This window comes from Gorilla gorilla, chromosome 2, assembly GCF_029281585.2.
Source record: "Gorilla gorilla gorilla isolate KB3781 chromosome 2, NHGRI_mGorGor1-v2.1_pri, whole genome shotgun sequence".
NCBI lineage: Eukaryota > Metazoa > Chordata > Mammalia > Primates > Hominidae > Gorilla > Gorilla gorilla.
The window spans coordinates 211,639,646-211,663,821 of record NC_086017.1 but is presented as its reverse complement, the minus strand read 5'-3'; the positions used below and the strand labels follow the sequence as shown (position 1 = coordinate 211,663,821).

At 44.4% G+C, this 24,176-nt stretch overlaps 1 protein-coding gene and 1 pseudogene across 2 annotated transcripts; one reads left to right on the top strand and one right to left on the bottom strand.

Moving 5' to 3' along the window:
• Positions 1-7,951, bottom strand: part of LOC129532625 (NADH dehydrogenase [ubiquinone] 1 alpha subcomplex subunit 8-like) — an 85,120-nt pseudogene extending 77,169 nt beyond the window's left edge.
• On the top strand, positions 7,942-23,006 carry LOC129532626 (MORN repeat-containing protein 5-like). 2 transcript variants are annotated; one of them, XM_055382805.2, is made up of 5 exons: positions 8,065-8,198; positions 13,861-13,960; positions 14,913-15,060; positions 17,787-17,898; positions 22,618-23,006. In XM_055382805.2, the coding sequence occupies exons 1-5, from the start codon at positions 8,192-8,194 to the stop codon at positions 22,836-22,838; spliced, it is 588 nt and encodes a 195-aa protein (XP_055238780.1). In that variant the 5' UTR covers positions 8,065-8,191; the 3' UTR covers positions 22,839-23,006. The 2 variants fall into 2 exon arrangements, with proteins under 2 accessions (XP_055238781.2, XP_055238780.1); XM_055382806.2 differs by lacking the exon at positions 13,861-13,960 and having other exon boundaries at positions 7,942-8,198.
• Positions 23,007-24,176: the final 1,170 nt, after the last annotated feature.

Sequence of the window (24,176 nt, the reverse complement as noted above, 5' to 3'; positions counted from 1 at the left end):
ATCATACCTGTGTTCTGTAGTAATGACAAAACCTAGTGAATGCCTGCTTAAAAAGGACTGTGATAGGTTGTTTTACGTGCCTTTTCAAATTTTTCACAGCAAAAAGGCTTTCCCCTTGCTGTAGCAAAAATGGTCACCAGTCACTTGCTTAGCAAACCTAGATAGGTATTATTTTACAATTTGGAAACTGAGATTCATGGAGATAAAAGAACTTGCCAGATAATAAAAACAAAACCAAAAATAATTATCATCCTTTGAATGTTTTACCTTGGTCTGATTTCAAAGCCTATGTACTTCCTAATAAAATCCAGATTATTAGCTGGCTGTTCACTTATTCATTTAAACCTTTATGCTTCAACCAAGTAGGCACTGATACCAAAGATTTTTACCTAAAGAAGTCCAAAGCACACTTGTTGACCAGTTTGCCTTCCTCTAAACACCGCCTCGGATCTTTCTCTTCCCAGCGGCAGAGCATAAACTCCTTGTTGGGCTTATCACATTGAGCTCCATAGTGATGGGCCGCAGCTTTAAGCACAGCAGAACTAATTTTCACCTAGGAAAGGAAAGATGGGACAAAGGCCACAGACTGTGAACCAGAATACCACTTTCTCAGCTTTACCTCATGCGGGTCAGAATAGAGAACACAAAAGTAGCACTGTTCTGACTTTACCAAGAAAATTAAACACTGTCATAATAATAATTTTTTTTTTTTTTTTTGAGGCAGGGTTTCACTCCCATCCCCCAGGCTGGAGTGCAGTGGCGCGATCTCGGCTTACTGCAACTTCGGCCTCCCAGGCTCAAGCGATTCTGCTGCCTCAGCCTCCCAAGTAGCTGGGATTACAGGCATAAGCCACCTCGCCCAGCGATTCTTTAAAATCTATGGTGATTTAGAGAACACGAAGCTCTTTCACATATATTATTTTCTTCACTTTTACAATAGTCTCATGAAGAGATTAATATTCCCATTTTAGAGCAGAAGAAATGGCACCCCTAATAGAATCTTTATTTATGGTAGAGAGAAAAGGGGTGTAGAGAAGGATGAAGTCTTCTGGGATGCAGGGAGAGGAACCAACTCTGGAGAGCTTTGCTGAGTTTCTGCTGCTGGAATAAAATTAATAGATATATAAGGCTGGGCACAGTGGCTCATACAGGTAATCCCAGCACTTTGGGAGGCCAAAGCAGGCAGATCACTTGAGGCCAGGAGCTCAAGAACAGCCTGGCCAACATGGTGAAAGCTTGTCTCTAGTAAAGATACTAGAGATGTATCTGGGCGTGGTGGTGCACACCTGTAATCCCAGCTACTAGGGAGGTTGAGGCATGAGAATTGCTTGAACCCAGGAGGCAGAGGTTGCAGTGAGCCAAGATCACGCTACTGCACTCCAGCCGGGGTGACAGAGCAAGACTCTGTCTCAAAAAAAAAAAAAATTAAATTAAATTAAATTAAATTAAAGGATAAATAAAACTCCCAGAGGACTACGGAGTCACAGAAGATGAGGCTGGAAGAGATCACAAAGAGCATCTAGTCCATCTAGTAATAACTAATAATAAAGTACTAAAATCTACAAATTTTTTAAAAATCAGAGCATATCCAAGGTTGCCATCCCTTTAACTATGCCCACCAGTTTCGCTCAATAGTATTTTAGTGATATTTTCTTGAGAAGATACACAGTGTAGATATAGCCAGCTCAGAGAGAACTGCAAACTGTCCAGGGCCTACAAACAGCTGCTTAAGCAAGAGACCTGTGGTCCCTTTTCTGTACTACCTTTTCTTATACCAATACCACAATGTTTTAATTACTGTCACTGAAGATAACATTTTGTTATCTGGGAGAACCATCCTCCTCATTCTTCCTTTTCAAAACTTTTTTGGCTATTCTTTCAGATGAACACCTTCCCCCAATAATTTGCATTCAAATAGTATTAAATTTAGTTATATGTTAAATTAGGGAACAATAGGCACTTTTTATAATACTGGGTGCCTGCTCAAACTTCACATCCTCAGAGAGCCTCTCTCTAATCATCTTATATAAGCTATCATCAGTGGTCACTCATGTGGTCTGGTCTTAGCATTCATGTGCTAAGTCTGATCAATTCTAGACATACTTGTTCTTTCCTCTCTGTAAGCACAGTTTCTGTATTAAGCACCAATTACACTGGGGTCATTAACATCTTTCTCAATAATTTTAAGAGCCCCTGAGTGGTCTGTGTGTGACTAGAACATAAGCTCCCAGAGGGAAGGGATTTTGTTTTCAACAGAGATCCACTACTGTAAAGATATCAATTCTCCCTATATTAAGCTATGGTAATTAAATATAATGTTGAATACGGTACACACCAAGCACCCAAAATAGTGTCTAGCACAAGTAGCTGTTGAGCACCCACTCTTTGCTAGAAAATGGGGATACAATAATTAGAAAACAGATATGAATACATCAATCACACCTTCTCATCCACAACACAGTATTTCTCTCCATTTATTCATAGTCAAGTCATTCTTGTCCTTTGGTTAAAACTAGTTTCCTTCATTATAGGGACCTTGAACATTTCTTGTTTATTCCTCAGTATTTTAGCACTTTTGATACTATCTAAATAGGATAGTTTTTCTATTAGACTTTCAAACTGTTTACTGCTTGCTTGTATACTGTATTTTCTCTCCAGCCATCTTACTGAACTCTTGTTAGTTCTGACACAAAACTCAAGAAGATTAACAGAAAAACTGCCATTTACAAATAAAAACTGTCTCTTTCCCTTCTGCTACTTTATTTTTTTCTTCTTATTCTCATTTCCTATTTTATTGCTTTAACCAACCCCTTCAGGACAATACAGATGAAGAGCAATGACAGCAGACAACCTTCCCTTTTTCTAAAATTAAAAGCAAGTTTGGTATAATATTTGCTGTTGGTATCTGGAATATAGTTGTTTGGATATTCCTTGTTAAGAAAGCTTCTTTCTAATTCTAATTAGTTTTGCTTTACTGTTGTTTTCTATACCAGAAAAGACTAAAATTTTTAGGCTTTGTTTTCATTAATTTATAAATGTAACATAGAGCATTAACAGATTTTGTAAAACTGATCCAATGTATTTCTAGAATAAAATCTAGTCTGTCACAGTGTATTATGCTTTAATACACTACTGAATTTGATTTGTAAAATTAAAAATTGTTGTGTGAGAACAGTCTGTAATTTTATTTTATTATTTTTTTGAGACCAAGTTTCGCTCTTGTCCAGGCTGGAGGGCAGTGGCGCAATCTCGGCTCACCGCAACCTCCACCTCCCGGGTTCAAGTGATTCTCCTGCCTCAGCCTTCCTGAGTAGCTGGGATTACAGGCATGCACCACCACACCCGGCAAATTTTGTATTTTTGGTAGAGACGGGGTTCCTCCATGTTGGTCAGGCTGGTCTCAAACTCCCGACCTCAGATGATCCTCCCACCTCAGCCTCCCAAAGTGCTGGGATTATAGGCGTGGGCCACCACGCCCAGCTGTAATTTTATTTTTTATGCACTTTATGCAGCTAGGTTATTAATAAAAGGCAAGGAAAGATGACAAGAGTAATTAATCTATACACTACAGAAAGGAGAATAAAGTTATGACTATGTCTATTAATAGTGCAACTGTTATAATTATCAAAGATAAAGTTATGACATAAGTGAAATCTGCCATGATGACTCTAATAAATTTATGTTTAAAATCTGTAAAGTTTTTGTATTAAAGTTTTTGAAAATAAAAGAATTTATTTAGGTAAACTGGCACACATTTGCTTGTTTTATTACCTATAAACAGCTAGGAGAATAAAAACTAACACTCAAACTTTTCTAAAAGCTTAATATATTTTAATAATTAAGTTAGTTATATTTACTTGTCATATGCCTTAAAAGAGCTTTAACTGGCTGATTCAATTATTCAAAGGCCCAAAACTATACGGCCCAAAAAGCCTGACACATTATTTATTTCCCTACAAATGTGGAAATCTTATCAAAATGAAGGTATACACATGTTGCTGAGCATATAAAACACCATCCCTGTCACAGGAAAATAAAGGAAGACATTGAGTCTGTTTCATAATTAATGAAAAAGAGGGATGTGCTAGAGACAACACAGTGAGTCAGTGGCAACCCCAGAACTAGAACACAGTGATTGTGACCTCCAACCAGGCTTCTTCCCATTATATCACCATCACTGAGGTGGATGAGCCTGAGATGTCACCATATCCCCTCACCTGCTTCTTCACTGAGACTGATGAATTCCAACAGAAACAACATCCTTTCACAGCTGTTTACCATGAATATCGTCTCAAATTCATTCAGATCTCTTTGTCTCAAACAACACAGAATTTCAACATCCTTCTCATTTATTCTCACAACAGCCTCACTGCACAGCAGGGCTACACAGTCTGCAGGTGTGGAAACTGAGACAAAGTCACCATCTAGAGCCAATCAACCTTCTAGTCCTGTCCTTGTCTCCTTAAACTACGTCTGTACCTCTTTTTATAGTACTTTATTTATACCATGCCTTGAGTTTTCCTAAATTTATGTAAAACAGAGAATAGTACTTAATAGAACTGTTATGAAGATTAAATGAGTTAATATATATAAAAATAATAAGAACAGTGCCTATCACATCGAAAGCACACCATAAATATTAGCTATTTTTGTTTTTACTCAAAATTATCAAATGTGTCCAAGGACTTTCCAGTCCAAAGCTTCTGACTGCTTTTTCAATGGGGATGTGTCATAACTCCTAAGCCAATGAGGCCCAAAATGTATTTAACTCGCTCTCCAAACGGGCTTCTTTTTCTGGCTTCACCAGTACTATTGCCACGCTGCAAATCTGACTTTGATTCTTCAACCTTCCCTACCTCCAATATCTAATCCATTGCTAAGTCTGATCAATTCTAGATATACTTGTTCTTTGCTCTCTGTAAGCACAGTCTCTGTAAGCACCAATTACACTGGGATCATTAACATCTTTCTCAATAATTTTCAGAGCCACTGAGACCAGTCTCCCTGCTTTTCTTTTTCTTTCTTCAATCCATTCTTCACACAGCTGCTACCGTGATCTCCCTAAATGACAATTCTTATTTTACTCTGCTGTTATATTAGCAACCAAACTCTCATTCAGCCTTAACAGCAGAATAAAGCCTAAACTTCTTAACGGGTACCGAAAGGCTTCTGGACCCAAACTATCTTTCCACCCTTCTCACCCGCAACATTTCAAAAAGGGACTGACTATTTACTGTTCTCTCAAAACACTGAACTCCTTTTTGACTCTCTGCATTTTCCTATCTCCTTACTTTTGCTCGGACCCTACCCTCACTTAGAGGGAGGGGTCTTCTCTTCATCTCCGCCCATAAATGCCATTCTTCATATGCCATTTAGTCATGTCTTACATTATGCCCAAAAAGTGCTTTCTCTATTCCCTTTTTAGTTTCAGAGAATTTTATAGCTGGGATCACCTCATCTTACAAATAACCGTGTCTGCAAATGCTAAAATCAAGTAATCAAGGTGACCGGCAGGTAGGCCTAGAATTTAGATACAACTTCAAATCTTTTCCTAAACCACATCTTCCCCCTTTCATAGTATTTAATCACACCTTGTCTTGTATTTTAGTTATTTATGTAATTATTCGTATGTTCATTCAATTGTGTGAAGAGTAAAGGCAAATGTATTTCAGATACATCAGTTGTATGAAGTAGAACTTCAGATGTTTGTTGAACCTAATAAAAATTGCAACAAGAAATACAGCAACTCAAGATTAACCCAGCTACATGGGGTGGGGGCAGGGGGGTGGTTCACCGGGGGGAACAAAAGAGTGGGGGCCACATGGCAGCTCCCCTCTGCCACCTCAGAGTAAATGTCACTTTAATATAATAAAGTCCCTGAACATAGCTAATAATTTCTTCCTCTGAGGAAAATAACAGTTGCCACTCTCACAGGCATCTAAGATTAAATGAAGCATTGCAGGTAGAAGACTTAACATATGGCCAGGCGCGGGGGCTCACGCCTGTAATCCCAGCACTTTGGGAGGCCGAGGCAGGCAGATTACGAGGTCAGGAGATCGAAACCATCCTGGCTAACACGGTGAAACCCCGTCTCTACTAAAAATACAAAATATTAGCCGGGTGTGGTGATGAGCGCCTGTAGTCGCAGCTACTCGGGAGGCTGAGGCAGCAGAATCGCTTGAACCCGGGAGGTGGAGGTTGCAGTGGGCCAATATCGCGCCACTGCACTCCAGCCTGGACGACAGAGCGAGACTCTCAAAAACAACAAAACAAACAAACAAAATACTTAACATGGTGCCTGGTATATCATTGCTGGTACATCATTTCTAGTCTTGGCCTTCCTCTCCTTTAATACAGCCTGTTCTACTATCCAGCCCGGCCATGACACTCCTCTGCCTTAAAACCTTCCACCTCTTCCCACCACCTCCCTTACTGGATCAAGTCCAAACTGTTTGGTCTGGCCTTGTAGAAGCTGCTTCCAAGTCCTATCTCAGCCCGAGTTGCCTCTCCAGGCTCAGCACCTGCTGCTTCCCACCACCACCACTAGGGTCACATCAAACTGTACTTGGCTCCCTAAACACACAAGTTCTGCTAGGCCGTCTCATTCTTGTGAGTTCTCACCCATAATATAGTGGAAAAGCACTGGTTTTAAAATCAGACCTGGGTTCACTTCCAGCTCTATTACTTACGAGCTCCGTGACCTTGGGCAAATCATTTCTACTCTCGGGGACTAATTCCTTATTTATAACGTTACGACCAATTGTGTGTGTGTGTGTGTATATATATATATATGACCAATTGTGTGTGTGTATATATATATATATGGTGTATATATATATATATATATATGGTGTATATATATATATATGGTGTATATATATATATATGGTGTATATATATATATGGTGTATATATATATATGGTGTGTATATATATATGGTGTATATATATATATATGGTGTGTGTATATATATATATGGTGTATATATATATATATATATATCCTACCTTATAGTGTTGCTGGGAGGATTCAATGAATTAATGCATGGAAAGTAATTAGCATCCTGCCTGGTATCTAGAAAGGACTTGATCATGTTAGCTATAATTAGTAGGGTATGTTTCTACTTCACTTCTCACAGCACTAACTACATTGTACTGTGACTGCCTCTTTATGTGTCTGTCTCCCTACTGGATTGTAAAGTCCATGAAAGCACGAAGTACATCTCTTCCAGCGTTACGTGTACACGTTAATTACTCAAATGATATCTCTTGAATAAACGAATGCTTTAAATGGGTCCTGTTACCAAACACCTTCCCAAGGCTGTGAGTAGATGCACGCTCCAATATTGTCTCATTTTCCCGCGGCTTCGTCACCCCACTCTATGCACTCTGCACCGGTGATACCACTTTAAGGTAGGTGACCGTCCCCCTCGACTGTGAGCCCCTAGGGTTGTATACTCACCTCGCATGCAAGTTTGAGGATTAAGCGACATAAGCTAAGGAAAATGACTGGTTGGTGCTTAATAAAATGTATCACTATTATTCACGGAAGGAGAAACAGGTCGCTGTGGAGGGCGAAAGGGGGAGGATTCTAGAGCCACTGCAGGATGCGACAGGGTGGGGTAGAGAGGGGAGGCGACTCCCAAAGCTGCGGAGGGGACCTCCGGGGGTCGACCTGTATATGCGTTGGAGGACTGGGGAGGGGGGCCCGGGTCCCAGGATCCGCGGAGCCCAAGCGGGGCTAGGCCCAGGCCCGAGAAGCCGCAGCCCCATGTCTCCCTTGCCTGTCCTCCGGATAGCCTCACCTCATCTACTTTCAGCTCCTCTAGAGCGGGCAGCTCCACTATCCCCGACATGACGGCTGCAGCCCCGACCCCAACGAGAAGCCCTCAGCCGCGTCGCCCCCGTCTCCTCGAACTCCCCTTTCGACCGCCGAGTGCCACACGGCGCCTGCGCATGCGCATCCGGCAACACGCAGGCGTATCGCCCTGCCCAACCACGAGCGAGGGAGCGTGCGCAATACCGAGAACTCTTCGGCCTCCGGCGGGGTGGGGCTTCGATTCGGCTCCGCCCACCCCTCCAGGTTGTCATAGTGATGCCGTATCCACTGAGACTCCGGATCCTAACAGCTGGAAGCTAAAAACAGGCGCCATGGAGTACACAGGGAGCAAATATATCGGGGAATATGTAGATGGGAGGTAAGGGGCTCATTTGATTCACTTACTATACCTTGAATAGCTGTGACTGGAAAAAGACGGCTTTTTGCTTCTGCGAAACACCTTGTGCCAGGCACTTTCACAAACTTGCCCGAGTGATTTTTTCAAGGACCGTATCTAACAAGCAGCAAAGCTGAGATGCATTCATTCCATATATACTTATATGTGTGTGTGCATTGACTGTGTGTGTGTGCTATCTGCCAGTTTTAAACATAGGAATATTTAAAATGTCAAGATCCTTGCTCTTAGGGAGTTTATAATCCAGTTGGAGATGTATTGCCAATAAACAAATAAGTAATAAAATAATTACAGATAATGGTAAATGCTACAAAAACAAACACGAAGATTAGGGAAGAGAGACTGGCTAATCTGAATCTACACGGTCGCTTCCTTCCAGGAGGAGTTCACGATCTAGGGATTATTATAGAGGATTTTATACACAAATCACTGTAGTGGACTAGTAGTAAAAAACAATTCAACAGTTTTTTTTTCTTTTCTTTTCCTCCTTCCTTCCTTTCTTCCTTCCTTCCTTCCTACCTTCCTCTCTTTCTTTCTCTCTCTCTCGTTTTTGTTTTATTTTCAGACAAGATCTCGCTCTGTTGCCCTGGCTGGAGTGCAGTGGCCTGTTCACTGCTTACTGCAGCCTCGACCCCCTACGCTCAAACAATCTTGCCGCCTCAGCCTCCCAAGTAGCTGAGACTACCGGTGTGCACCACTACCCCCAGCAAATTTTTCAACGCCTTTTGTAGACACGGCGTCTTGCTATGTTGTCCAAGCTGGTCTCATACTCCTGGGCTCAAGTGATCCTCTTGCATGAGCCACCGTGCCCAGCAATTCAACAATGTTGAGTGGCTACCGAGTACCAGGCCCTGGAATTGACTCTGGGCACAATCCCTGTCTTCAGAAAGTTCATTCAAACATGATGCGACTAGTAGACATAACAGATAACTGCGATTCAGTGTGATAAGAGCTGTAGTAGAGAGAAGCAGAGGAAACACAGAGGTGGCCACTCTTTTTTGCCAACCACCCTGGATGAAGAAAGTGGAATCTCTGTTTTTATAGCTGAGGAAACCAAGGCTGGACGATATGAAGTGGTTTGCTGAACCAGTGCTAGTTGTCGGGACTGTGAAGCACTCCCACCTTGGGGCTCTGTATTCACAAGTTGGTGGAATTCCAGGGCATTTTGAGTTAATAGGAAAGAGGGATCTGTGGTCTGGACAGGGATAGGAGATAGATTCCTAGAGAGGGTGGTAGGAATGCTATGGGATGCTATCTCTCTAATCATTACATCAATTTTGCAAGGAAGATGTTATTATCTTTCCAGGTAACAAAGGTGACCCTTACAGGGCTTGAGACACTTATCCTACTCATCAGGTAAGTGGCTGAGGTGCTTGGTGTGTACTCCCTCTCACTACTCAGTGAGATAGTTCAGGCTAACCTTGCAAATAAAGGAACAGAAGTTAAGAGAAGCAAAATGACTGGCCCACCATTATGGATACACAGCTAGGAAGTAACAGAGTCAGGATTTGAACCCAATCCTCTGTCCAAACCACATTCTTACTTTTCACAAGGCCCTGCTACAGTGAAGGTGGTAGAATTTTGGCAGATAGAGATGGGGTATTGGGCATTTCAGGCACAAAAAGTTGAGAAACTACATTAATTTTTGACGGGCTGTATATGGGTGAGAGAGAAACACACAGACAAGGTAAAAGAGGGAAGGCTTTCAACCATTTGCCTTTGGCCTTCTGTGTATTTTCATTGGGTTTTTGTGCCAAATCAGCCATTTCCATGCTTTGGCCCTAGGAATTTGGGCTTTGCTTGAGGTTGTCTGGTACCTCTGTAACCACAATAGGGATTTCCAGACCTGAACAGGGCTTCCCAATTTCCCATAACTAGCAAGAAGTCAGCAGTTTTTCACTTGTTATACTTCTTTTCATAAGTTGGACATGTGTTATTCTGTATTGATTTTGTGTTTTTAACAACAGTTAACTAGAATTCTATTTGGGGCATCTCAAATTTCAGCATGTAATGAGAGCATGAGACAGGTCTGGGCTCAAGTCTGCCATTTGCTTGTTGTACACTTAATCAACCATCCATATCTCAGTTTCCTCATCTGTAAAATGGGAAAGCAATGCACATTCAGCAGCAGTGTTTCAAGGAATATGTAATGATCATATATGGGTGTTATTTACAAATGGTAGATACTCAATCGATTTTTTTTAATTTAGGGAGGGGATATTTTCCTCTTGGAGTTTAAATGAATAGAGTAACCTCTCTATACAGTAGGAAGTTGATATTTAACGTTTGGTTTAAAAAGTTTATGTAGACTCTCCATGGCTGATAGGAACATCAAATGGTACGACTGCTTTGGAAAAGTTTGGCAGTTTCTTGAAAAGTTAAACAGCCATTCCACTTATAGGTATTTACCCCAGAAACGAAAGTGTATATCTACACAAAGACATGTATACAAGTACTCATAGCAGCCTTATTTATAATAACCAAAACTAGAAACAAACCCAAATGTCATCAACAGGGGAATGAAGAAACTAATTGTGGTATATCCATTCATTGGAATACTACTCAGCAATAAAAAGGAGTGAACTATTGGTACACAGAACAACATGAATGAATCTCAAAAAATTATGTTAACTGAAAGAGGCCAGACAAAAAGAGTAGATACTGTATGATTCCATTTATGTAAAATTCTAGAAAATGCAAATCTATGGTGACAGAAAGTAGATCAGTAGTCACCTAGAGATGAGGATTGTGGTCAGGGGCAAGGAGGAAGTATTACAGAAAGGCATGCAGAAACTTTTATGGGGAGTAGATATTTTGTCTTGATTGTAATAATGTTTTTCCAGGTGATGTCAAAACGTGTCATATTGTACACTTTAAACACGTGGCCTATTGTATGTCAATTACACTTCAATAAATCTACTTTAAAAAAAACCTTTAAAGAGACATGATTTCCCTGTACCACGTGTGAATATTAAAAAAAAAAAGGTTAATGTAGTATCTGTCTGACCTCAATATTATGGTTTCTTTGGAGTAGTCGCACAATGGAGTTCTAGATAACTCCACTCCAAAGCACCACAAGGTAAGTGCCAGAAGAGACCTACAGACACAGGGGAGGAAGGGACGCCCATAGCATTTATGTAGTAACTACTGTGCTCTGGGTGGCTTTGCCTGCATCTTCTCTTCACAGGGACTCTTTGAGATAGATATCGTTATCCTGTTTTACAGATGGGAAAAGTAAGGCTCGGAGTAAACTTGCCCAAAGTCACCCAGTTAGCATTTGGCAGAGCAGGTATTAAAACCCAGGTCGATCAGACTGTAAAGCCCACGTGCTTCCTACAATAGAGCCCTGCTGCTGGGGCCCTTCAGAGGCCACATACAGTCGGAGCCGTCCTTAAAGGCTTCGTGGAAGAGATAGTATTTGAAATGGGCCTTGAAGGTTGGGTAGGATTTAGGTGGTTGGAGATGCAAGGTGAAGAATTCTTTTTCTAGAAGTTTCTAGGCAGAGGGAACAGCATGAGCAATAGCCCAGAGGGCACGTATGGAGTAGAGCTGGCAGTTCAGTTTGGCAGGAGAGTGGGTTGTGCCCAGAGGAGTTATGCAAAGGGAAGCTGGACAGGCGGTCTGTGCTCTGGCAAAGAAATTTCAATACCGTGCACAATTCTGGTGGTGGAGGAACCACTGATAGATCCTGGTAGGGCCAAGCATCAGGAAATAAAACTTATTTCATCTCTGTAACTCTCCTCATAATGCATATGTGTGGTAGAGACTCAGTAAATGTTGGCTGAATGAATGAATGAATGAATCATAGGTTTTGAGGGGTTTGTTTGAGACAGGGTCTCACTCTGGAGGGCTCTGGCTGGAGTGCAGTGGTGCAGTCTTGGCTCACAGCAATGTCCACCCCACCAGACTCAAGCGATCCTCCCACCTCAGCCTCCCCAGTAGCTGGGACCACAGATATGCGCCACCATGCCCAGCTAATTGATAGGTATTTGAGATCTGGAAATCATATCCTTATTATGGATTGAAGCCTTCACTATAAAGTGGTTTTTTTCTTCTTTTTAACTTACTTTGAATTTAGAAGGCAGGCTTTTCGCTTTGAATGAATTTTTTAAAATGGAAGAGAAGGAGGGAGAAAGGAAGGGAAAGAGAGAGAGAGTGAAGGAGAAAAAGAAGAAGGGAGGAGAAGGAGAGAAGGAGGGACAGAGAGGAGGGAAGCAGGAAAAGTGAAGATGGGGAGATCAGCTCAGAGCTCACTGCAGTTGTCCCAGTAGGAGGCAGCAGAACCCTGGGCCAAGGCAGAAGCAGTGAAGCCGCAGGAAAGAGAAAAATGTAGGAGAGGTTTGGGGATTTTACTGCCAGGAGTTGGCAGCTGATTGGCTCCAGTCCCGTCCAGAGATGGCTTACAGCCCCAGCCCTGGGCCCAGCTCCTGGCCTTGAACCAGAGGATTCTGATACCATTCATGGAAATAGAGAACTCTAAGGAGGTGCTGCTTAGGGGAGGAGGAGATGATTCTGTTTTAGGCGAGTTGGGGATGTCTGTGAGAGGTCTGAACAGTGATGTCCAGTTCGAGGTAAGAAAAGGGGTGGGGTCTAACCTCAGAGAAGGGTGTAGAACTTGAATATGGAGATGGTGCTTAGAAATGATAGATGTGAGCTCAAGCAAAGAGTACAGGAGGGAAGGAGAAGAGGAATTCTCCCTTCCCCCCATGTCTTGCACTAGAATAAAAGTGAAATAGTTTTCAATTTCTTGTTCTATGCCGGGTATTCTGCTATAGTTTCACAACCATCGTCTCACTCAGTTATCTCAACAACTTTGTCATCCACTCTGTTCACTGACTACTCTTTCTGTTTCCTTCATTCTTTACTCAGGAGACGTTTATGAAGCACCTGCTTAGTGGTTCTAGGAGCTGAGGATACCAAAGTCTTCCTTTAAAGAAGCTTTTCTTAAATACCGGAGATAAGATATCTAATTACAAAACAAGATAGAAAGTGTTACGCATCCCGACAGAGGTACTAGCAAAAGCCTTAAAAAGGTCAGAGTTAGGAGAGGAGCCTTCAGCTTGTTAGGAGGAATGGAGAAGGAATGAATGAAAGCATATTTATTAAGCACTCACTATATGTCAGGCCCTTTACTAGGAAAATAGTTATATGTTACCTGTATTAATTGCAGCCATTTCACCCATAAAGAAACTGGTCAGCCCGGTGCAGTGGCTTACATCTATAATCCCAACATTTTGGGAGGCTGAGGCAGGAGGATCATTTGAGCCCAGGAGTTCTAGATCACCCTGGGCAACATAGGGAAACCCCATCTCTACAAAAAAAAAAAAAAAAATTAAATAAGCCAGGCGTGGTGGGGCACACCTGTGGTTCCAACTACTTGGGAGGCTGAGGTGGGAGGATCACTTGAGTTCAGGAGATTGAGGCTGCATTGAGCCATGATCACACCGCTGTACTCCAGCCTGGGAGACAGAACAAGATCTGGTCTTGGGAAAAAAACAAAAAACAAAACAAAGAAGCTAGTCAACTGGTCAAGCTGGTGTCCCTGCCTTGTTCTGTATGAGCCTGTCTTCCTCCTGCATAGCACTTATCACACATTGTATAATTACTCAATTTTGTCGCCCACTAGACTGTGAGCCCCCGAGGACAGGGACTGCATCTGCCTTGATCACTGTTGAATCTGTGTTGTATTCAGCAAGTTGGACCATCAGCATAGTCCCTGACAAAATGTAGGTGCTCTGTAAATATCTGTTTGGAAGGAAAGAAGGAAGGGAAGGAAGGGAGGGAGGCACAAGCAAAGAGGTTTGGGAAAGTATCTGTATTAGTCTGTTCTCATGCTGCTGTAAGGACATAACCAAAGACTGGGTAATCTATAAAGGAAAGAGGCTTAATGGACTCACAGTTCCACATGGCTGGGAAGGCCTCACGATCATGGTGGAGGCAAAGGGGGAGCAAAGGCACATCTTACATGGCAGCAGGCAAGAGAGCATGTTCAGGGGAATTGCCCTTTATAAAACCATCAGATCTCATGAGACTATTCACTATCATGAGAACAGCATGGGAAAAACCCACCCCCATGATTCAGTTACCTCCCACTGAGTCCCTCCCATGACATGTGGGGATTATGGGAGCTACAATTCCAGATGAGATTTGGGTGGGGACACAGCCAACCAATATCAATATCCACGATTTTATATATATATATATAATGGTGGTAAGCTTCAAACCCTTACTCCTGTCTCTAAATTTCATATTTTCCCTAATATTCCACTTGTGGCATAATAGGAAAGGATGGATTGGTCATGGGGGACAGAGAAATCACAGAACCAGCTGCCAGAAAACCTGGGCTCTAGTGTCCACAGTTTTTACTGTGTGTGGTTTTGGGCACATCTCTACACTCTCTGGGCCTACTAAGGGGGTTTATTTCAGGGAGCAGTGTGAACTCCAAGGTGAGAGTGAGCCTCTAGGTGAAGGGGAGAATGAACAGAGCAAACTCTATTCCCCTCTTTTCGTTTTTGAGCTTTTGAGGGAAACAAAACAAAAATTTTGTTTTCAGCAGAGTACTGCTGGGATGAGAAGGATGAGAATGCTGAGAACGGGGTTCCTGCTCACTCTGTTGCCTGCCAGCTCTGATCCTCCAGCTGTCACACAGGGCTCAGTGATTTCCCTGTGTCTTTACAGGATGGAGGGCAAAGCCAAGTACATCCTCCCTACCGAAACAATATATGTTGGGGAAATGAAGGATGGCATGTTTCACGGCGAAGGAACCCTGTACCTCCCCAGTGGAAGCCAATACGACGCCATTTGGGAAAACGGATTGGCCATAAAGGTGATCAGCTGGGGGGGCGGGTGCTGTGGAGGAGAGATCCTCGGGCAAGAAGAGCCTCACCCTCTGGCGCCCCATCGTCCCTGTCTGGTGCCCACCTCGTTCCATTCACTCTTCTCTTTGCTTCTCCCCCACTCCCCCAACTTTTTTTTTTTTTTTTTTAGTCTCACTCTGTCACCAGGCTGGAGTGCAGTGGCACAATCTCGGCTCACTGCAACCTCCACCTCCTGGGTTCAAGCGAGTCTCCTGCCTCAGCCTCCCGAGTAGCTGGGACTACGGGCATGCGCCACCATGCCCAGCTAATTTTTGTATTTTTAGTAGAGATTGGGTTTCACCATGTTTGCCAGGATGGTCTCAATCTCTTGACCTTGTGATCCACCCGCCTTGGCCTCCCAAAGTGCTGGGATTACAGGTGCACAGGTGCGAGCCACCGCACCTGACCTTTTTTTTTTTTTTTTTGAAAACGAGTCTCTGTCGCCCAGGCTGGAGCATAGTGGTGTGATCTCAGCTCACCACAACCTCTGCCTCCTGGGTTCAAGCTATTCTCTTGCCTAGGCCTCCTGAGTAGCTGGGATTACAGGTATGTGCCACCATGCCCGGCTAATTTCTCCCTGCTTCTGGATCTCCCAGGGCTCTAGAATCCTCTCCCTCTAGATCTGGAAGGATCTGTGGAGAGGCCATGATGAGTTTGCATCTGTTACACCACTTACTGCCTGATCTTAGGCCCACGACTTCACCTCCCTGAGAGTTCTTCACCTATCAACTCGGGACAGTTAGTTGCATTAGTTATGTGTTGGTACTATAACAGGTTACCACAGATTTAGTCTGAAATCAGCACAAATGTATTATCTTACAGTTCTAGAGCTCAAAAGTCTGAAATAGGTCAGCAAGCCTGCATTCCGTCCAGAGGCTCTATGGGAAAACCTGTTTCCTTGCCTTTTCCAGCTTCTAGAGGCTGCCTGCATTCCTTGGCTCATGGCCACGCATCACTCCGACCTCTGCTTTCATCATCACGCCACCCTTCATCCCTCTGCTTTCATCATCATCTCATCTTCTCTCACCCTGACCTTACTATTTCCTTCTCATAGGAACCTTGCAATCATATTTGGCACACCCAGATAATCCAAATAATCTTCCCACTTCAGGATCCTTCATTTAATTGCATCTGCAAAATCCCTCTTGCCATGTAAAGTAGCATACTCACAGGTTGCAGCAGACAGGGACATCTTTGGGGGACCATTATTCAGCCTACCACAATAGTACAAGGCACCTCAATATATATATGTGAACACTTTGCTAAGTTCCCAGCACACAAGAGGCACTCAATAAGTGTTAGCTCTTATTACCACCATCACTGCTACTATCATTATAACTTACCTAATCCAAGGATTCTTATCCCCTGGTATTTGTGAGTCATGAATAGAATTCAGGGAGTCACTGAAACCTCTTGATTTACATACAGAAATTTCTGTGTAAAGGGGACTAAGTTTTTCTCCAGGAAAAGCATCTATAGCTTTCATCAGTTTCACTAAGAGCATCTTGGGGCCTGACTCATGACCTAAAAAAGGTTAAGAAATGCTCCTTGTTTTATAGCTTGGAGAGTCTAAGCCCCAGGAAGGGGATGTGACTTTCCCGAGGTCACACAGTGAATTAATAGTATCATTGGAATTTCCACCCGTGTTTCCTGATGCCCAGGCCAATGCAATTTCTACATCCTGAGGCTTCCTTTAGCAGTAAGGCAGCAAAGGCAGAATGTATGCATTTGGACAAAGGGCCGTGGCTGATGGCTCTGACCTTTCCAGCTATAATAATAATAAAAGAATAATAACATTTATTGAGGGCTTACTTTGTGTCAGTGTGTCAGTCAGGGTTCTTCAGAGACACAAAACCAATAGGATATACAGAGATGTATGGAAAGAGATTTATATTAGGGATTGGCTCACAAGATTATGGAGGCTAAGAAGCCTCCCAATCTTCCCTCTGCAACCTGGAGGCCCAGGAAAGCTGTTAGTGTAGTTCCAGTCCAAACCCAAGGGCCTCAACCAGGGGGATCAATGGTGTAAGTCCCAGTCAGAGTTCAAAGGCCTGAGAACCAGGAATGCTGATGTCCAAGGGCAAGGAAGATGGATGTCCCAGCACAAGCAGAGACAGGGAATTGGCGCTTCCTCTGCCTTTTTGTTCTATCCAGGCCCTCAACGGATTGTATGGTGCCCACCCACTTTGGTGAGGGTGGAACTTCTTTGCTCAGTCCACTGATTAAAATGTGAATCCCTTCTAGAAACGCCCTCATGAACACACCCAGAAATGTTTTACGAGCTATCTGGGCATCCCTTTCACTTAACCCAGTCAAGTTGCCTCACAGAATCAACCATCACAGCCAGGCACTGTGCTAAATGCTTCAAGTGTGCTATCTCATTGAATTTTCAATCAACCCTATTTTATGTACACTATCATTAACTTAATTTTACAAATGAGGAAATGAAGGGCCAGAGAGAGTGGGTCACCTGCCCAAGTTCATCTGCCAAAGTGAGTTCACCCACTTTGAGCGGCAGGGACAGGGCTCGGCACTTATACCCATTCCCTCTTGTCGTCACAACCATAGTAATTGTGATAGTTACCACTTCTTTACTGCAGCCATCAGAAAGGCCCCCACTTCCCTTGATATCTGAACCTCTTGGCCAAAAGCCTTCAGCTTCCTCAGATGCACATGTGTGCTCCTTGTCTTCCAGGGCACATATACCTTCGCAGATGGGCTGCACTATGATGAGAAGAACTGGCATTACTGCGACGGCTATGATCAGAGGTTTTACACAGAGATCCTCAATGGCTTGAAGCCTGCAGGTACCCAGGCACCCACCCTTTCCTTCATACCCAAACTGAGAGGGAAACTAAGACAGTTTCGGATAAGTGGACTGTGTCCTACTGAAGTAACTTAAAGGGGAAGAGGAACTGAGCAGGCGTAGAAGAATACAAAAGAGCCAGGTCCTGGAGCCAGGAAGGCCAGTCCTCATATCTCAGCTCCACTGTGCTAGCCAGAGGACCATGGGCAAGGGACTTTACCCACTGTGCCTCAGTTTCTCCCCTTCAAAATGGAGTCAATCAGCTGGGCGTGGTGACTCATGCCTGTAATCCCAGCACTTTGGGAGGCCAAGGCGGGTGGATCACTTGAGGTCAGGACTTCCAGACCATCCTGGCCAACATAGTGAAACCTGTCTCTACTAAAAATACAAAAATTAGCCGGGTATGGTGGCATGCCTGTAATCCCAGCTACTCAGGAGGCTGAGGCATGAGAATCGTTTGAACTCACGAGGTGGAGTTTGCAGTGAACTGACATCACGCCACTGCACTCCAGCCTGGGCGACAGAGCGACACTCTGGTCTCAGAAAAAAAAAAAAAATCAAAATGGGGTCAACAGCATCACCTACCTCCCAAGATTGTTGTAAATAAGATAATTCATGTCAGGTGTTTAGAACAATGCCTTGAATGCATGTGGGTGCACGGTACATGTCAGCTGTTCTTATTCGTGGTACCTACTATAACACTAAAATTATGTAAATATTTTAAAAAGAAAGAGTTAAGGACGAAAGCAGTACTGACAGAGCATGTGCTTTGTGTATCAGGTGCTGGGGGAGGCTCTCTGTAATCCCTGTCTCCCTAATGTCCAGATGACCCTGCCCAGTCAGCCTTCCTAGTCCCATGTCACTCCAGGTTGAGGCTGTGGAGTTCAGACATGGTTCCCTGTGGCAGAGCTCACACTGGCAGCCCAGTCTTCCTCTCTGAGGTCCTCTGTATCATGCTACCTCCCTGCAAAAACCGTGTTTCATCACGGAGGGCTACATTTGGACTATAAGTCTGGATTCAGAGAGTGGCACCTTAAAATTTTGAGACGTGTTCCAGGTCAGGTGAGCCTCAAGACGAAGGGAGGGGAGGGATAGCATTAGGACAAATACCTAATGTAGATGACAGGTTGATGGGTGCAGCAAACCACCATGGCACGTGTATACCTATGTAACAAACCTGCACATTCTGCATATGTACCCCAGAACTTAAAGTATAATAAAAAATAAATAAATAATAAAAAAATAAAAAAAGAAGAGTGTAGTTTTTGGCACAGCAGAGATAATATATCCAAAATGACAGATGGGGAAACAACTCTGTATACTATGAAAACAATCCCAACTTAGCTTGTGAGAGACCATGAGCTGTGGTTGACAGAGCATGGAGCCAGAAATTGTGGGTTTGAGTCCTAGCATTCTCTGTCTATAGCTGGATGAGCCTGCACAAGTCAACCTCCGTCAGGGCAGAAGCCTCCAGGAAGCACCCAGGCACTGGAGTCAGGCAGACCTGAGCTCAAACCCCTATCTCCTTCCCTTCCCAGTTTCATGACCTTGGGTCAGTTAGTTGACTGGGTGAGCCGCCTTCTCTCCCTTTGCCCTCCTGACACTTACTCTGCTATTTTCCTCCTATCCCCAGGCTTCTTTGCCACTGCCTCCTCAACATCCCCCCACCCCCAGTTATTCACATTGAGGTTCCCGGGGCTCTCTGGCTTAGGCATTTTCTGTTTTCATTCTATATGCTCTTCCTGAACAAGTTGATACACTTCTAAGCCTTCAACTACCATCGGCTTCTAAACTGAAATCAGAATCCCTGAGCCTAAGATCCCTGCATCAAGCTTCCCTGACACCTGTATTGGTCGTTCTCAACTTGTTTGCACTGAATTCATTGTCACCCCCACCGTGATGGCTGCCTCACTGAATGTCATGCCCATCCACCTAGGTAAGCCTAATCCTCCCTTCCCCTGCCCCCTAAGTGCAATGGTCCTATGGATTTTACCTCTGAAATATAGACTTTATTTGTTTATTCAACAAATATTTATTGAGCACTTCCATGTGCCAGGCAGCATTCTCTTCATACTCTTTGCCACTGCCCTGTTCCAGCCCTCCATCATCTTTCCCCTTGATGACCTGAGTCCAGAGATCCCCACTTGGTCCCCTTGAGGTCATTCTCCATTCTGCAGTCACTTCCATCTTTTTGTTTTTTTGAGACAGAGTCTTGCTCTGTTGCCCAGGCTGGAGTGCAGTGGTATGATCATAGCTCACTGTAACTTTGAACTCCTGGGCTCAAGCGATCCTCCTGCCAAGTGATCTGGCCTCCTAAGTAGCTGGAACTACAGGAATGTGCCACCACTCCTGGTTAATTTTTTTTTTTTAAGTTTCTTGTAGAGATGGGTCTTGCCGTGGTGCCCAGGCTTATCTAGAACTCCTGGCCTTAAGCAACCTTCCCTCCTTAACTTGGGATTACAGGCGTGAGCCACCATGCCCGGCCGCTTACATCTTTTAAAGTGTGAATCTGATTGCCTCCCTCCCACCCCGCCCCTTGAGTGCTCCCTATACCCTCAAGATAAGGTTTCAAATTCTCAGAAACAGTGACATTCTCTGGCTCCTGCTCATGTCCCAGCCTCATCCTAGGCTACCCACCCTTCTAGGTTTTTCTCTCTCCCCTCTTGCCATGCTTGCTTTCTCTCTATTTCTCAAAGAGACCACACTTTTTCCTGCCATTCTCTCTGCCTGGAATACTTTAACCCTCTTACTTCACCCAAATAACTCCTTCCCGTCCTTCAGGTCTCAGCTCAACGTCCTGAAGCTGGGAGCCCCTTCCCTGAATTCCCACACTAGGTAAGGTCTCCCTGTGGCATATCACAGCAGCCATGACCTCCTCCCAGGGCTTGGATCGTGAGTGTTCAGCTCGTCTTCCCAAGCTGTGAGCAACATGAGGGCAGGGCCCTAGCACATTGTCTGGCATACAGTGGGTACTCGTTAAAGAGTTATTGTCAAACAGGGATAATGATATTGACATCACAGTGCAGGGTGAAGTATGTGCTTAGGGGAGTTAAGGCAATGACATTAAGAAATATTTCCTAAGCTCCTACTGTATGTCAGACACTGGCTGGACCCAGGGAGACCAGAGTTAAGAGGACATCATCTCTCCCTTCAAAGAGCTGCCAGTCTAGCTGCAGCTTGAGAACCTTGCAAATCACTCCTCCCGGATTAGTTATGATGGGAGGCCTGGACTTTGCCATGGGCTCTTCACCCCAATTAAGGCTGTAGGCAAAAAGCCCTCAGCCTTAAGCCTTAGCTCTCACACAATGGCTGGTTTTGCTAAAGCTAAGCCTCTGCCAGTCTCGTGGTGGCTTTTCCCGAACCTGCCTGGCTCTCCCCGAACCTGCCTGGCTCTCCCCTACTTCTCCTGTGACCCTCAGAAGAGCAACTTGATTCTAAGTAGCTACTTCCTTCCCTTGTCACTCCACACTTTACCTCTCGGGGCTGGCATTGTTAGGGCAACTCGTCCTGCCTGCAAGGCAGGGTGAGGGTTAAAAGTGCCCCGTGACCTCTTGGAGCATCTGTGAGATAGGCATTGGCATGAGGCTTTGGTGAGAGAATGGCTGTAAAGTGCTTGACATGGAGTAAGTTCTCGGTAGTCATTAGCCAGTACATATGGGGTTAGGTTTAGGATCAGGGTCAGTGTCAGGGTTACGGTTAGGCATGTCATTAAGCAACACAAGAGTTCCTACTGTGTGCAAGACTCTGGGTTGTGGGCGTGGTGCTGTGTGCTCAGTGGGCATCCAGCTCTCAGTCTAGAGAACAAGGAACTATAGCAACTATAGTTAGAAGGAACCTGAGAAGTTATTTATTCCAACCTCTCCCTTTACTTGAGCCATGGCGTTTCAAGATACACATACCTAGCGTGCATGACCTAAAAGGTGCACTCAATCTTCTTTCTCTCCCAGAGATCTCAGTGTCCCTGGTCCTGTGGCTGCACCTAGGCTGTCTCCTCTCCTGATGTTGGCACCTGAACATACAGGTTCCAGAGCTGGACTGCCTCCTAGCTGGATAACCTTGGGAAAGTTACTTTAACTTCTCTGAGCCTCAGTTTTCTTATCTGTAAAATGGAGCCACAGAGTTGCTCTCAGGATTAAATAAAAGAGGAGCACAATGTCTGGCACATAATAAACATTCAATGAGTGGCAGCCACCGTGGTAATTTTGGCAAGAGTCAAAGTTCTCCACCACCTGCCCCTTGTCCACCTGATCCATTTCTTTTCTGCTGTTCTCCTTCATACGTGCTCTGCTCTACAAGGTTTCCAGAGTGGGGCTTAAGGATCCATGCCTCTGGCCTCTGCCCACGCTTTGAATGCCACCCCTCTTCTGGATCTGATGCTCTCCTATCCATTTGCCAACTCTGACTTACCCTCAGCATCTGTCTAACTTCAGAACCTGTGCCCTTTGTCATGGTATCCAAAGAAATGGAGGACGATGGGGTCAAAGGAAGAAGAAGACAGAGGGTCTCGTTCCCAAGACCCTGTTCCCAAGAGCCATGTTCAGAAAGTTCCTTTGGGGCACTGTTTCTGCTGGGTTTGCTTCTTGCCCTGAGTAGGGGGTATTTAGTTCAACAGGGGAGCCAGATAGTCACATGAGCCACCAGCCACAAGTGGACCTTATGGGAACACTGGGTTTGGATTTGGCCTTGATGGTGAACTAATTGCCCATTATGTTCTTTCAAGGTATGGCTCAACTCACCAATATGGACCCACCTAGAAAAATCCCCAGGGGCTATTACGATTGTGGAGATGGCTTCTATAACCCAGTCACAAGGGTAGTCAAGGGCTATAGGAACCGCTTTCTAAGAAACACAGGTAGGTTTCTTCCGACACTGCAGCACGTTTTCTCTTCACCCACATATAAGTATGTGCATCTGTATGTACAAATGTATGCACACACTTGACGAGAAAGAAGCTTTTGCTGATAGAAGATGAAAGTTGATTACCTGGATGTTTTATTTTTTGGACTTCTCGTGGCTGGCAAATCTGTACATAGTCCTAGAGTGAGGTAAAAGGACATTCGTGGTCTAGCTGTGACGGCACATAAATGTCGCACTGAAAGGATTAAGGTACTTATTTTTGTATGCATTCCTTCGATTTTAATGGGCACTTAATATATGCTAGACACTGTGCTTGGTGTTGGGGGAAAAGCAGAGCAAAGCTGGACACAGCCCCCCTTCCTTGTGGAGCTTGCATTCTAAAAGTGGCAGAGAAGTACTATAAACAGTTAATTGTATCATGGAACAGACACAATGAAGGGAAAAACATGGTCCTGTGGGAAGGGAAAGTAGGGGCCCCAGAGAGGTGGGACGGATGCTGTGGGAGCACAAATAAGGGCCATCAAATCCCGAAGCGGTTAGTCAGAGAAGGTTTCAAGGAGGAAATGACTTCTAAGCTGAGACCTGAAGAATAACTGGGAGTTGACCACAAGGCCTGGGGAGAGGGTTTCCCAGCGAGAGGAAATGGCACAGGCAATGGCCTAGAGGGGAGTGATCCCTTGAGGTCCAAGAAGGTTGGTTCATCCTTTAGCCAGGGGAGTAGGTACCTTGGAGGATCCAGAACCTCAGTTTGGTGAGTCAACACAAGGCTGATCAGACGAAGAAGAACCCATTTACAGTGACCACACTCACAGGAGATCAATACACAAATAATAGAACATTTTCCTTTAATGCAGTGATTCCTAAACTTATCCTTTTCTGAAGTCACACTCCCACTAGGAATATCAAAAGATATGGACCCTCTTGCCGGAAAAATGTCCATGCATGCACACACACACACGCGTGCGCCCACACGCGCACATGCATACACACACACACACATTTTGCAGATAGTCTTAAGGGGTGGATGGTCCCTCTAAAGACCTAGGTCAAGAAACCTTGCTCTATAATGAGAAAGAAACTGCCAGGTAGACCAGAACATCTGTGCTGGTGAATGAGAGCATCCTCTCCCTATAGGGAAATTTACTCAGTAAGTCGGTGATGACCAGAAAGGTGCCTCATGGGGCTAGAGTAAGAGCAAGGAGAGGCCGGGCGCGGTGGCTCACACCTGTAATCCCAGCACTATGCGAGGCCGAGGCGGGCGGATCATGAGGTCAGGAGATCGAGACCATCCTGGCTAACACGGTGAAACCCCGTCTCTACTAAAAATACAAAAAATTAGCCAGGTGTGGTGGCGGGCGCCTGTAGTCCCACCTACTGGGGAGGCTGAGACAGGAGAATGGCGTGAACCCGGGAGGCGGAGCT